Here is a 13,703-nt window from a genome sequence, read left to right on the forward strand (position 1 = left end):
TCTTTGGTGAAGGTTCAAATGGTTCAAATGGCTCTGAGCACTATGCGACTTAACTTCTGAGGTCATCAGTCGCCTAGAACTTAGAACTAATTAAACCTAACTAACCTAAGGACATCACACACATCCATGCCCGAGGCAGGTTTCGAACCTGCGACCGTAGCGGTCGCCCGGCTCCAGACTGTAGCGCCTAGAACCGAACGGCCACTCCGGCCGGCTGGTGAAGGAGTTTCGGAAAATCGTGTTTAATAACTTTTCTTTAGTGGCACTGTCATCAGTGACTTCAGCGTTGTTATCGCGCAGTGCAGGTATTGATTGCGTACGGCCACTGGTGTGCTTTATGTATGACCAGTATCTCTTTAGGTTTTGTGCCATATTTCGAGACAGAGTTTCGTTGTGAAAATTATTGACATTTAATCGTAAGAAATCGTAAGTATGATGGTTTTCTGATATCTTTAAAGTGCCATTGCCTTGAAACAGAATGCTTCAAGTTATAGTACAAGATCAGCGAATAAAGGCGTCTTTTCCGAATGACACCTCGTTTTTACATCACTTCCCATCAAGTCGAGTCTGTCGCTAGTTCCTCCCACAACAGAAGCTGTTGCTACAGGAACTTTCTGTCATCATTCGAACACACTCTGTAACGGAGTAGGAAAGGAGAGCATGGCCAACGTACAGTCGTCCATTATCTTGTTGAAAGATAACGTCACAAAGACGTCGGAGGCAGGCCACAGCTATCGCCCTTAACGCGTCACAAACGTTACGGCGGCTTTCCCAATTACCGGGCTTGTGAACTAGAGTTGAATGCGTTGTATACCATTGGCAACCTATACCAATGCGCCAGCTGCTGGACTTATATGACGGTGACGAATACAATCTGTCAAAGCTTGAAGCCTCTACTGATGGATATGGCCTTCGTGATGCTGTATGAAATTTTGAATTCCGCTGAAAAGACGACGTGGTGCCACCCGTGGCCGACTAACACCGGTGCATCTTTCTCTGTTGCCGCATCAGCATATAGGGAAGCCGTAACAGTTATCGCCATGCTGACAGTCCGTGGTGCTCCAGACGCCATCAAACTGTCCGTGTGGATGTTGATCTTACTCCAAACATGTTCATTCCCTTAGTCATGGCATGTGGCGTGGCTGTACGATCCTACACGGTGAAACAGAAAGTATGTCAGTCCTTTCGGGCGCTAGTTGCGTGGGGTATCTGAGACCCTGGACGGCGCTGAGTATGGGTCTCCTGAACCTGTCTACCCCACATGAGCGTAATGGTCGCAGCATCTCTACTAAGGAGAGGAGCAGCATTGTGGAACGGTAAAACGCATTCTTGATAAGCTGTGATGGAACCTTTGTCGAAGTCTGCAGGTGCTGGTAGAGGTTTCTCTTTCTTACACTAAGTAAACCTGATCCTTTCCCAAATAATCAACATTTAAATTTTAGCAGCTTTTTACGCGTAGCTTCGCCTGCGGACGCTTATATCATGTGTATTGCACACACATATGCCTGATTCTCTGCTGCTTTACCCCCTACAGCTCCAGAGAGAGTGTTAAAAGTATACCAAGTCCACTAACTGTACAAAAAGTGCCAATGGGTCATTTTCGAACATTTTTACGCCAACCCTTCTCATTGCCACCTCCTTCCGTAGTGGCAGAGGGATATATGACTCCGACAATATTTTTATACAAGTAGTCATGTTCCTAACAAATTTGGTTGAGATTACTCAAGCTGTTTCTGGTTTACCCTTCAACGTCACCCTCTTTTCATTCCCAATCCTATGGGATTTATGCGATTCTTAACACTGCAGTACTTTTTTTCAGATAGTAACTAACCGGTAAACCCTCGATTCCATAAAGAATCGAATTCCACCGTATAAAACAGCTTCAAATGTCTATTTACTTTGCAGCTGAGCTAATGCGTTCTCTGATACGTGGTTTGAGTACACAAGGCAACGAACTAGACCTGAAGATGATCCAGAGTGATCTAAACATGTAATCTAATTAAAAATGTGCAACTGAGACGAAATAATAAATGAGAATTTTATTAAACATCTGTACATTTCACGTTGGGTATGTAATTGAGAAAAAGTGTAGAAAATGTTTGAAAATATTTTTAACGTTTGTTGGATGTCGCTCATTATTGTTCACTGGATGAGTATAGCAGACAGCTTCCGCCCCATTTTATGAAAACCTATTTTTCACGCATCTCAGTGTTCCTGATGTCTTGTCCACTGAACTGTATGTTGTAAAACAACATAGTTTCGCAGGTGCATTCATTGGTAGATGATACTGCCTGAGAAACATGCTGCGGATATGGATAGTAGTTAAGAAGTACAAAATTAAAATGTCATAACTGACGTGGTAGTTTTTCACGAATCTCAGGTTTTATGACATCATATCTCGTGAATCATACGTCGTACAATGACATAATTTTGCAAGCACATATAGAGGTGTACATGGATACAGGCAACAAACTGCCTTATGAATAGAGCTGGTAGTAAAGACATAATAAATTAAAAGTCATGTTAGATACTGCAGTTTTACTGTATGAACAGCGAAAATGTAATAAGCGATAAACTTTTTTTCATTCTTTATTTTGTGGGGTGCGGCAACAAGAAAAAGACCGGTAAAGGTTTGAAATTATATGTAAATTTGTTGGGAATCGGTAAGTACTCCCATTTTGAAACCTGTAATGTTACAGTCTGGGTATTTACACACAGTGCATTACACTTCTTTTTCAACCCCACCCATTGACAAGTAGGTTGTTCTTATTCTATAGTTCTACTTCCTGATAGCAAGTTATATGTGTACTAAGTTTTGTCGGAACTGATCCAGTATTTTAGGAGGATTGTTAAGATAATTCTCATTTATTCCATCTAAAATGCACATTTTAATTACATTACGTGTTTTCCCGGGTTCGATTCCCGGTGGGGTCGGGGATTTTCTCTGCCTCGTGATGACTGGGTGTTGTGTGATGTCCTTAGGTTAGTTAGGTTTAAGTAGTTCTAAGTTCTAGGGGACTGATGACCATAGATATTAAGTCCCATAGTGCTCAGAGCCATTTTTGAACATTATGTGTTTAGATCATTTTGGAACATCTTCAGACCTAAGCAATTATGTCAGCAACCAATCTTGTCTACTCAGAACCATATATCAGAGTACTTTCAGTACATGAAATCTAATTAAAAATGTGCATCACTCTGGATCATCTTCATATCTGAGTAATTGCGTCAGAAATCCGTCTTTTCTACTAAGAACCACATATCAGAGTGATGCCAGTACTCTGATATGTGGTTCTGAGTACACAAGATGCGCTACTGGCTCAAGAAACTAGATCTGAAGATGATCCAGAGTGATCTAAACATGTAATCTAATTAAAAATGTGCACCTGAGATAAAACAATAAATGAGAATTTTACTAGATATCTGTCATTAGCTGATGTCACCAAGACGATTATACTGACTATAGTGAGGAGATGCTAAACATACATACATACCTCCAATTTTATAATATACTAACCTTTTACCTTCCGTTTCACCTGCATATGTGTACAGTATACATATTGCCTACATCTCCTCCTCCCCCTCTCTCTTTCTAACTCTTCTCACCTCTCTCTGTTCATCTCTACATCTCAAAACTGTCACTCTATCCTTCTAATTCCACCCCTTCGTTTTTGGAGGTAAATGGCTCTTACTTCACAATATATCTTCCAGACAATAGCTAGTATATATACCAAATTTGGCTGGATTCTATTCAGTGGTTTAGGAGGAGATGTGGAACACACACAGACATTAACTTTTACATATGTGTATGATGTGTTAGAGATATAGAAATAACTTTGGGTTCTGAATGAGAAACCCACTGCATAATCTTTCCTTATAGGCAGAATTTATATGGTATTGAAGGACGTTCTAAAAATGAGACCCACTGAGAGTGCTGGTGTGGGGTATTTTGAACCTTCAGTCGGACAGCATTGTAGTCGTAAGGAGTTGTTAAGTAGAAGTATATTGCAGCTTTTAAGATCACAGATAGAACATCATATTTGGTCATTGTTGTTGTACAGTCTATACATTCCAGTTTATATGAGGAAAACTTCTGCAGAGATGCGCAGTATTTAAGTGCAACAATACATTCGAGAAACAGACCAATATTACCTTTCATTGGTAGGTAAATTTGACATGTTGATGCACTTTTCGGATAAATGTGTCCACGTCGTGATAATATAATCAACATTCCCTTAATTGCAGGTTTCCTGTTTCAAAATCCGATCTTTTAGAAAAATGGTTAAATTCCATCAGATGGGAAATTTTCCGACGACAGAAAACTATTTTCTGTGTTCGATGCATTTCGATGGAAGCTGTTTCCTTCAAATTATGTAAATTGTAGATGGCTGAAGGATTATGCTGTTCCATCTACCTGTCGGAAACGTGAACAGAAGAATGTACAAAATTAACTTTTGTAAACCACAGAGTCTATCGTATTATAAATACAGAATTTTAGAGACACTAAAGTGCAAGGAACAGGAGATTTGGCTTGTACGTTTACGAGCACAGTGTCTGCCGTTCAACAAGTGAGCTGTTCATTGTAGAGCACTTACGGGATTGTGGGGCCTAGACGCCGTTACTCCTCCACACTACCTGCATGTGCACTAAAACCCTAATCACTTGGGTGTCCCAACTATTTACTTCTTGTCATTAGGACGCTTGTTGCACGCTGCCTTTCTTTTAATGGCCAGAAATATTATTCTATTGGGTATAGGGTACTAGAGAGTTGTGCTCCCGCCAGAGGTTCGAAGCCTGTCTGGGGCTTGAGAGTGTGTGTTGTTCTTAGCGTAAGTTAGTTTAAGTGGTGTGTATGTCTAGGGTGCTATGACCTCAGCGGTTTGGTTCCTTAGCAATTCACACACATTTGAACATTTGAGATTTGTGTATCGTTTCTGTCAGGTGTTTCACTATCTGCTGGCACGGGAGGTGATCGAACTAAAGTAGACTAAATAAAGTACTGTCGGATGCAGGGTAGCAGCGAGCCTGCTGGCGCTGCTGAACTAAACTAGACTAAATAAACATGTGTCAAATATAGGGTTGTAGCAAGTGTTTTGTCGTTGCTATGCAGGTGTTCAGCTACCTGCTGGCGCGGGAGCTGAGGCTGCCGAATTAAACTAGACTAAATAATCTTCTGTCGGATAAAGGGTAGTAGCGAGTGTTGTGTCGTTGCTGTGCAGGTATTGAGCTACCTGCTGGCGCAGGAGCTGGGGCTGCCGAATTAAACTAGACTAAATAAACTTCTGTTGGATACAGGGTTGTAGCGAGTGTTGTGTCATTGCTGTGCAGGTGTTCAGCTACCTGCTGGCGCGGGAGCTGGGGCTGCCGAATTAAACTAGACGTCGGATACAGGGTAGTAGCGAGTGTTGTGTTGTTGCTGTGCAGGTGTTCAACTACCTGCTGGCACAGGAGCTGGGGCTGCCAAACTAAACAAGACCAAATAAACTTCTGTCAGATATAGGGTTGTAGCGAGTGTTGTGTCCTTGCTGTGCAGGTGTTCAGCTACCTGCTGGCGCAGGAGCTGGGGCTGCCGAACTAAACTAGACTAAATAAACTTCTGTCGGATACAGGGTAGTAGCGAGTGTTGTGTCGTTGCTGTGCAGGTGTTCAGCTACCTGCTGGCGCAGGAGCTGGGGCTGCCGAACTAAACTAGACTAAATAAACTTCTGTCGGATACAGGGTAGTAGCGAGTGTTGTGTCGTTGCTGTGCAGGTGTTCAGCTACCTGCTGGCGCAGGAGCTGGGGCTGCCGAACTAAACTAGACTAAATAAACTTCTGTCGGATACAGGGTAGTAGCGAGTGTTGTGTCGTTGCTGTGCAGGTGTTCAGCTACCTGCTGGCGCAGGAGCTGGGGCTGCCGAACTAAACTAGACTAAATAAACTTCTGTCGAATACAGGGTAGTAGCGAGTGTTGTGTCGTTGCTGTGCAGGTGTTCAGCTACCTGCTGGCGCAGGAGCTGGGGCTGCCGAACTAAACTAGACTAAATAAACTTCTGTCGGATACAGGGTAGTAGCGAGTGTTGTGTCGTTGCTGTGCAGGTGTTCAGCTACCTGCTGGCGCAGGAGCTGGGGCTGCCGAACTAAACTAGACTAAATAAACTTCTGTCGGATACAGGGTAGTAGCGAGTGTTGTGTCGTTGCTGTGCAGGTGTTCAGCTACCTGCTGGCGCAGGAGCTGGGGCTGCCGAACTAAACTAGACTAAATAAACTTCTGTCGGATACAGGGTAGTAGCGAGTGTTGTGTCGTTGCTGTGCAGGTGTTCAGCTACCTGCTGGCGCAGGAGCTGGGGCTGCCGAACTAAACTAGACTAAATAAACTTCTGTCGGATACAGGGTAGTAGCGAGTGTTGTGTCGTTGCTGTGCAGGTGTTCAGCTACCTGCTGGCGCAGGAGCTGGGGCTGCCGAACTAAACTAGACTAAATAAACTTCTGTCGGATACAGGGTAGTAGCGAGTGTTGTGTCGTTGCTGTGCAGGTGTTCAGCTACCTGCTGGCGCAGGAGCTGGGGCTGCCGAACTAAACTAGACTAAATAAAATTCTGTCGGATACAGGGTAGTAGCGAGTGTTGTGTCGTTGCTGTGCAGGTGTTCAGCTACCTGCTGGCGCAGGAGCTGGGGCTGCCGAACTAAACTAGACTAAATAAACTTCTGTCGGATACAGGGTAGTAGCGAGTGTTGTGTCGTTGCTGTGCAGGTATTCAGCTACCTGCTGGCGCGGGAGCTGGGGCTGCCGAACCTGCCGCCGGCCACGTGGCAGCCGGTGCGCGCGCGGCAGCCGCGGTGGTCGCGCGTGCGCTCGCAGCTGGCGCTGGCGCAGTGGGCGGACGGCTGGCCCGTCGTGCTGACGCGCTTCCTGCCCGAGCTGCGCCCCGCGCACATCCCGCCGCTGCTGCGCGGGCCCGCGCGACGTCTCCACCCGCCGGACGCGCGCGCCGCCAACGCCACCGACCTGCCCGAACTGGCGCAGTGGTCCGACCTGCTGGTGTTCGACTTCCTCACCGCCAACCTCGACCGCTTCATCAACAACCTGTACAACCTGCAGTGGAACCCGGCCATGATGGAGGCTCCCGCGCACAACCTGGCGCGCGACTCGCGCACCGGCCTGCTCGTCTTCCTCGACAACGAGAGCGGCCTGCTGCACGGCTACCGCCTGCTCGACAAGTACGGCCGCTTCCACGCCGACCTGCTGGCCGCGCTCTGCGTCTTCCGCCGGCGCACCGCGGACGCCGTCAAGCGGCTGGCGGCCTCCGGCGACGTCGGCGCCGCGCTGGAGCGCCGCTTTCGCCGCGCGGGCAGCGCCGCCGACGGCGACGACGCGGAGACCAACGAGGTGGACGCCCTGCCGCCGCTGCCCGAGAAGAGCGTCCAGATCCTCAACGAGCGGCTGCGCCTCGCAGCCGACCACATTGAGGCTTGCGAGCGGAGGTACGCGTAGCACAAGCCTCCTGGGGCTCCCGCCGCACGCTGCCTCGCCGGCTTCTCGCCACTCGACTACTGCAGTCAGAAGCGGGTCTCACAGTCGTCGCAAGACTGTAGGGAGGACGTCTGCTCTCGAAGCACTGAGCGCCTCGGCCACCACTGGACGAACGACGTCTCTTCCAGTGAAGCCAACCCGAGTTGACTCCTTTCTACGACATCCGTGATCACCTCCACGCAAGTCCTGTCATTAGTTTCTGAGATTTCCGATATCTCAGACCTTTTATGTGGCTACCATCAGCATACAAAACAACGAATTCGCCAGTGTTTTACTTGTGATGAACTGTCTGTGTCATCTGGATACTGGAAAATTCTGCTTCCTTTCGTCTACTTGCTGTGCAATTCTCGACAGAAGAGTCGTGTTATCTCTGCTTGTATGTCAGTGCATGTGTGCAAGAACTGTCCCTCATTACACACATTATAATGTTTCGAGTTTGACAGAGGTAGAGTAATGGCAAAGGACAGGTAGACGATTTCTCTGTACACGAACTTTGTCCCAATACGCATTGACCTGGTGTGGTTACCAGTACGAACATTCGAAAGCAGGCTCTTCCACACTTACAGGTCTCTCTCTGGTTGAAACATTCCAGAGCAAAGGGTACGAATATCTCGAAGTGGAAACGTAAACAGTATAGTAATTATCTACTGCAGCTGTGGTACGCAAAGTCGTAGTGGAAATTTGGGAAAGTATATACACAAGGCATAGATGAGAGGCAGAATTGTTTCTCAATAATCCCTGCCACCAAGGCGCATTCGAAGTGTACGGTTACGCCTCGGTTAGTGGCACGCTCATAAGTTACTGGTACGTGGAAGAGCGCCATTTCAGTGCACTTGGGGCTATGGACAGCCGCTCTTATGTGCCTGACTTTCCACGTCTGCATTCTGTTTTCTTGGAGCTACCGACAGGACCAGAAAGCGTGACGCAATACTGGCACTCTTCCAGGCGCTGTGTGGTGGTCCTCCCATTGTCCAGGCCCGCCGGAGAAAATGTCAGGGGTGACCGGAGGAAGTGCGCAAGAGACAATACCGTTTTTCTACGGCGCGGGCGACACAAAAGGACGCCGCCGTGCGAAGGCATACAGCGGAGGCTGCAGCGTCATTAAAACTGTGGTAGGCGCCCGGCGCGCTGCCTCTGACAGGCTTCCATTGTTGACGGCTTGCGGAGACGAGTAGGTCGCCAGCCAGTGGGAGGGACTTGGGGCCGTAGCGAAGAGGCGGCATCCAGCGACTGCTTCCTTGGCGGAAGATATTCGAGTGACAAAGAGAACAAACAAAGAGAGATAGAGAGAGAGAGAGAGAGGTTATGTGTGTGTTGTGTGCGTGTGAGGCAGAAAGAATCAGTGTTGCAAAAACACAACTACTGTCTATGTAATAAACCAATTACACCAAGTCCGCTAGGCGGAATTAAGGTAGCATCAAATGCTCGGCACAGCACAGTGTGTGATAATATTGTATTCGCTAAGCTACGTTAAGCATTCGACGTTTTATGTACTTGCTCTTCAGTGGTTGGTAATCAAAAATAATACATGAACGCTGTTTTTGTTAATACAAGTGCCTATCTCCTTGTCTTTCAAAATTTAGCCTCCTCTCTTTCAAACAATTTGTTTATGTACTAGACCAGATGGGTTACTCTTTTACTGTATCTTATCTATAAAAGATACCATACTATTGTACGCTTCACTCTAAATTTTTCAATCCTTCAATCTCGGAAATACTCGGATTGAGTCTAACTGAACTGTTTAAAGTCCTTTATTTTCATAAAGTGTGCAGATAATGACCCTCTTGTCGTCTTCCCATCTCTGGTGTCCAGTTAAATAATGACGCCTATTGACGGTTGCAGTGATGAGCAAGATGGTAATGTTTGTAGATTATATTTTTTTGACTGATTGTAAGATATATCTCAAGACTTTTGCATTGCCAACAGATGTTCGAAACTGTTCTGAGGATTAGACTGTAATCTACTTACACTTGTTTCATATACGAATCGTTGATTATAATAAATTTTTATGTTGTACATTATAACGTTCTTGTATAACCTGTTGTCTTTTTCTATTGTGTAAAGTATTGTCTACTTATATGAAACAGTTATGTAAGATACAGAGGAATATTTTTAAAAGAGACTGTGACTGGACCAATCCTTCTCTGAACTGCATTCAACTTTTTGTATTGATAATTGCAGGCAGTGTTTCTGAGAGATCATCTGGAACTTTGCATCAGTATGGTAATGCCTCCTGAGCGATGGTGAACCAAAGTGAGGTTTTACAGATTTATATTTGTAATTTATTTCAAATATACGATTTACCACGTAGTCCTTTGTGTTTCACTGAGATTACCTCCCAGATTATGCCCAGCTTCCCGTCTTATCCTCTGATTGACCAAAAGCTACAGATGTTGATCCTCTTAATCCTGAAATTTAAATACAGTGTTTGTTCTGTAACTCCATCTATGCATATAGAAAACTACAATAAACAGTGTCGACACAATTATGAAGAACTGCTATAGTAACCACTTAGTCTCTCTGCAGGTAGCGTATCTGCTGCTCTCCTTTTCCTGTACAAAAGTGTGTGTGATCCTGCTGGTACAGTAACGTGTAAATGGATTTATGGGCTATCCCCGATGTTATTCGACTTATAAATGGACCAAACAGAAAAGAAAACTAAGGACAAATATGAAAAGGGAATTAAACATTGAAGAATAAGAAGTAAAAGTTTTACAGTTTGCTCGTAACATTATAGTTCTGTTGGAAGGGAAAACGACTAGGAAGATAAGTAGAACAGAAGAGGTATTACCGTGAAATGAGGTTATATGTGGCACTGTAGGAGTAAACTGTATATTAGTGGGGTAGATCGGATAACAGATTAAGATGTACGGCATTGCATTGAGTCATGAAATATCTTTATGGCAGAGCTTGACTAAAAGAAGGGCAAGATGATAGGACCTCTCCAGAGGCATCAAATAGGTTGATTGTGGAGGGGAATAGGGTTGGAAATACAAAGGTTTTAAGAAAGTAAGTCGTTTCAAATGAACGTACGCTGCAAAAGTTATACAAAAATTAAAAAAAAACTTTCCCTAGATAGACTACCGTGGGGAGCCAAATGTAACTAATTTTTTGACTCATGAATACGACAGCAGCAACGAAACAAGTAGTCAAAAAGGTAGAGGGGTTATGTTTTCAATAAAATGCAGGATGTACCGTAGTTATTTCAGTAAAAATGTATCTAAAAACTAGCCATTTGAAAGATAACTGAAAACGTGTGTTTAAAGGGCACCCCTGACATTAGTATGAAGTTTTCGCCTAATTGGAACAAAAGTACATAGTTGAAATATAGAGCTGTCGATGATGATCCCACCTAATTGTAGTCAAATTACACCAGTGGCACATTGTTGGAGAATGTGCTACGTGCATGATGGCCCACAGGCACATTTCACTCTGGATATAAGAAAGCATCTAACGTCCCAAAATGGTCGAAAATGAATACGTCCACTGTGGCCTGTGCCTTAATCTCCAAGATCACCTGACCACAGTACTCTGCATTTTTCTCTCTGAGGTTATCTCACAAATGAAATTTGCATCACCCTCGTTGATATGGTTGCAAAACTGGAGCAGCAAACTTTATAGTCTTGCTAAGATCTTCGATATGCTCCAAGGGTTTTTGAAAGAATCCATAACTCATCACAGAGACGAGTACAGTATTTCGTCCAAATGCGAGGACTTCTGGTAGAACATCTGCTTTAGTAAGTACGCCTACGTATTCTTAATCGAAGCCCTAATACTTCAAGTACATTTGTATTAGTCGGGACAATATTTAATACAGAAGTCAGTGGTGGCTCGTAACCATAGGTTCACAGTTATATCGCATACGATTGTTTGCGAATTCGTGTTCACTGGGGCATTGTACCAGTCGCTATCGTATATTTCAACACGCGTCTTTTCGCTATTATTTACGATACACTCTGTGTAATAAGACAGCAAATTTAAAATGTTCACGTGTGGTTCATATGCGTATTGACTCTTTTCGATCATGATCACCGTTTCAATGTAAACTTGTCGGAACTGTGTAGCTCGTCTTCAATTATGCCTGCCACATGACTCAAGTTATTTTGCCACTGTGACTTGTTTCTCTGTAGAAGAAGCCACAGGACATAAAAATGATAAGACACGCAGTTCACCTCAAGTCGTAATGTTGGAAGAGAATATGTGACCCCAACTTGCTGCATCAACTCAACAAATTTGGCAAGTGATGTATCAGATTGTCTGCCGTCCGTTGTTTTTTTTTTTTTTCCCGTGAGTGCCATCTGTTATGGGGTGACTCACTGGTTGAATGGACTTTTCATCTCTTATGAGGAATTATAGAATGCCTTAACGACATACCCGTAGCTTAACAGTCTGGCGGAAGGCATTTTCTGAATTGTTGTAGGTAAGCTGGTACATTGTTATAATAACTGTCTCAAACGTCATCGTAAATATGTTAAATAGTACACAATAAATGTGTCAAGTATTCGTAAACAACACGTTCTTATACAGCTGCATTGACCTTTTAAGTGACAGAAATGTTTTATCCAGCATAACAATGAGACACGGTACTCTTTGGAAATAATAATCAATGAAACTGCTCAATTTATTATGTACTAGCTGCACTACCCGAGCCAAAATGTATTGCATCGTCGATGGCATGAGGACGATTCTACCGATCAAATATAAACAGAGGTATATTCCGTTAAACATACAGTCTATACAGCAAGTAGAAAACAAATTAATTGGTGATTTGATAAAATATTGTTAGTTAAGTAATACAGGTCGTAGTCAAAAGTTACTTGATTTAATAAGGAGTTTTTTTTTTTTATTGTATACACATAACATTTTCAGTTTTCAAAACACTTGCTTACAAACTTGTAGTTTTGTTGTTCGTACTATAAATCATCAAATTTTTAGGTGATCCACGTCGTTAGCACGTGACGTAAAATAGGCCGATATCTGGGTATATTTCTCTTATGAGTTTTTCAAATGTTTCAACGATATTATACATTTCATTTGTCAGTATTATTTGGTCAGAATTTAGATATCTTGGATATGTGCCTTCTCCTATTTGTAAAAGGTTTCAACGAATTGCTGCGTTCTATCGTCTCCCGAGATTTGCGTTCTCATATCTGTTGTTAACTTCTTTACTTTTAAGTGCTGCCATATGAAGATTTATTTGATCAGGCCCTTATCTAATCTGCTGGCATCGATTTCGGAATGACAGGCAGTGTTTGACGAAAATCGCCTGACAGTATTAGTAATACACTTCCCATTGAACTCCTTTGAGTGTAATAAATGAAATTAAATCATTAGCAGTAAAGCATAAAAGTATAAAAAATGGTTTTATACTAACATGGATAAAAATTTTAAGGGAACGGTTGAACACAAAGAAAAAAGAACAAAATAATTTCTTTTTTCAAATTCACTTAACCGTTTGAATATTCGACATAAAAGTTTTCTGCGTGGTACCGCGTCATAATGAATAAAGCTTCTGCTGCTGGAGAAAAACTAGCGTTTCGGCCGCGGTTGCAGCGGCCTTCTTCTGGGTCTACTGGTGCGTTGTAGTTATGCAGTCTCCCTTATATTTTGTTGTTACTGTTCACTGCGAATGACATTATGCGATAATTTTAAAAAGATAGTTCGTTTCATTAGTCACTTAAGGAAGAAGGAGAGGGTGGAGGGAGAACGTAACCTCTGTTGTCTATTGGCTCTTGTGTTGTGTGCCATGAAATGAAATGTCGTGTGACGAGGGCCTCCCGTTGGGTAGACCGTTCGCCTGGTGCAAGTCTTTCAATTTGACGCCACTTCGGCGACTTGCGCGTCGATGGGGATGAAATGATGATGATCAGGACAACACAACACCCAGTCCCTGAGCGGAGAAAATCTCCGACCCAGCCGGGAATCGAACCCAGGCCCTTTCGATTGACAGTCTGTCGCGCTGACCACTCAGCTACCGGGGCGGACTTTGTGTACCATGATTGGTGGTCACCGTCGAATGAGAAGTTGGCTGCTGTTTACCACTTGCTGGGCGTCGGCCGCGCGGCGGCAGTTACTCGCCGGTAGTGCTCGCGCCTAGGATTGACTGAGCGGTCTGTTGGTCTCTGATTGCTGGCAGCCAATATGGGTCAAGCCCGAGTCCACCCTATCTGTTCATGGTTTTAGGGTGCTTA

General features: G+C 44.1%; 1 protein-coding gene across 3 annotated transcripts in view; it reads left to right on the forward strand.

Annotated features, from left to right (window-relative positions):
• The window catches only part of LOC126418644 (extracellular serine/threonine protein kinase four-jointed), a 1,345,623-nt gene extending 1,335,801 nt beyond the window's left edge, over nucleotides 1-9,822 (forward strand). For all 3 annotated transcript variants that reach the window (XM_050085506.1, XM_050085505.1, XM_050085507.1), the window contains one exon: nucleotides 6,733-9,822. In XM_050085506.1, the coding sequence (XP_049941463.1) occupies nucleotides 6,733-7,473 (741 nt within the window). In that variant the 3' untranslated portion in view covers nucleotides 7,474-9,822. The remainder of the gene's footprint in view (nucleotides 1-6,732) is intronic.
• The last annotated feature ends 3,881 nt before the right edge of the window (nucleotides 9,823-13,703 follow it).

The sequence above is a fragment of the Schistocerca serialis genome, chromosome 9, assembly GCF_023864345.2.
Source record: "Schistocerca serialis cubense isolate TAMUIC-IGC-003099 chromosome 9, iqSchSeri2.2, whole genome shotgun sequence".
NCBI lineage: Eukaryota > Metazoa > Arthropoda > Insecta > Orthoptera > Acrididae > Schistocerca > Schistocerca serialis.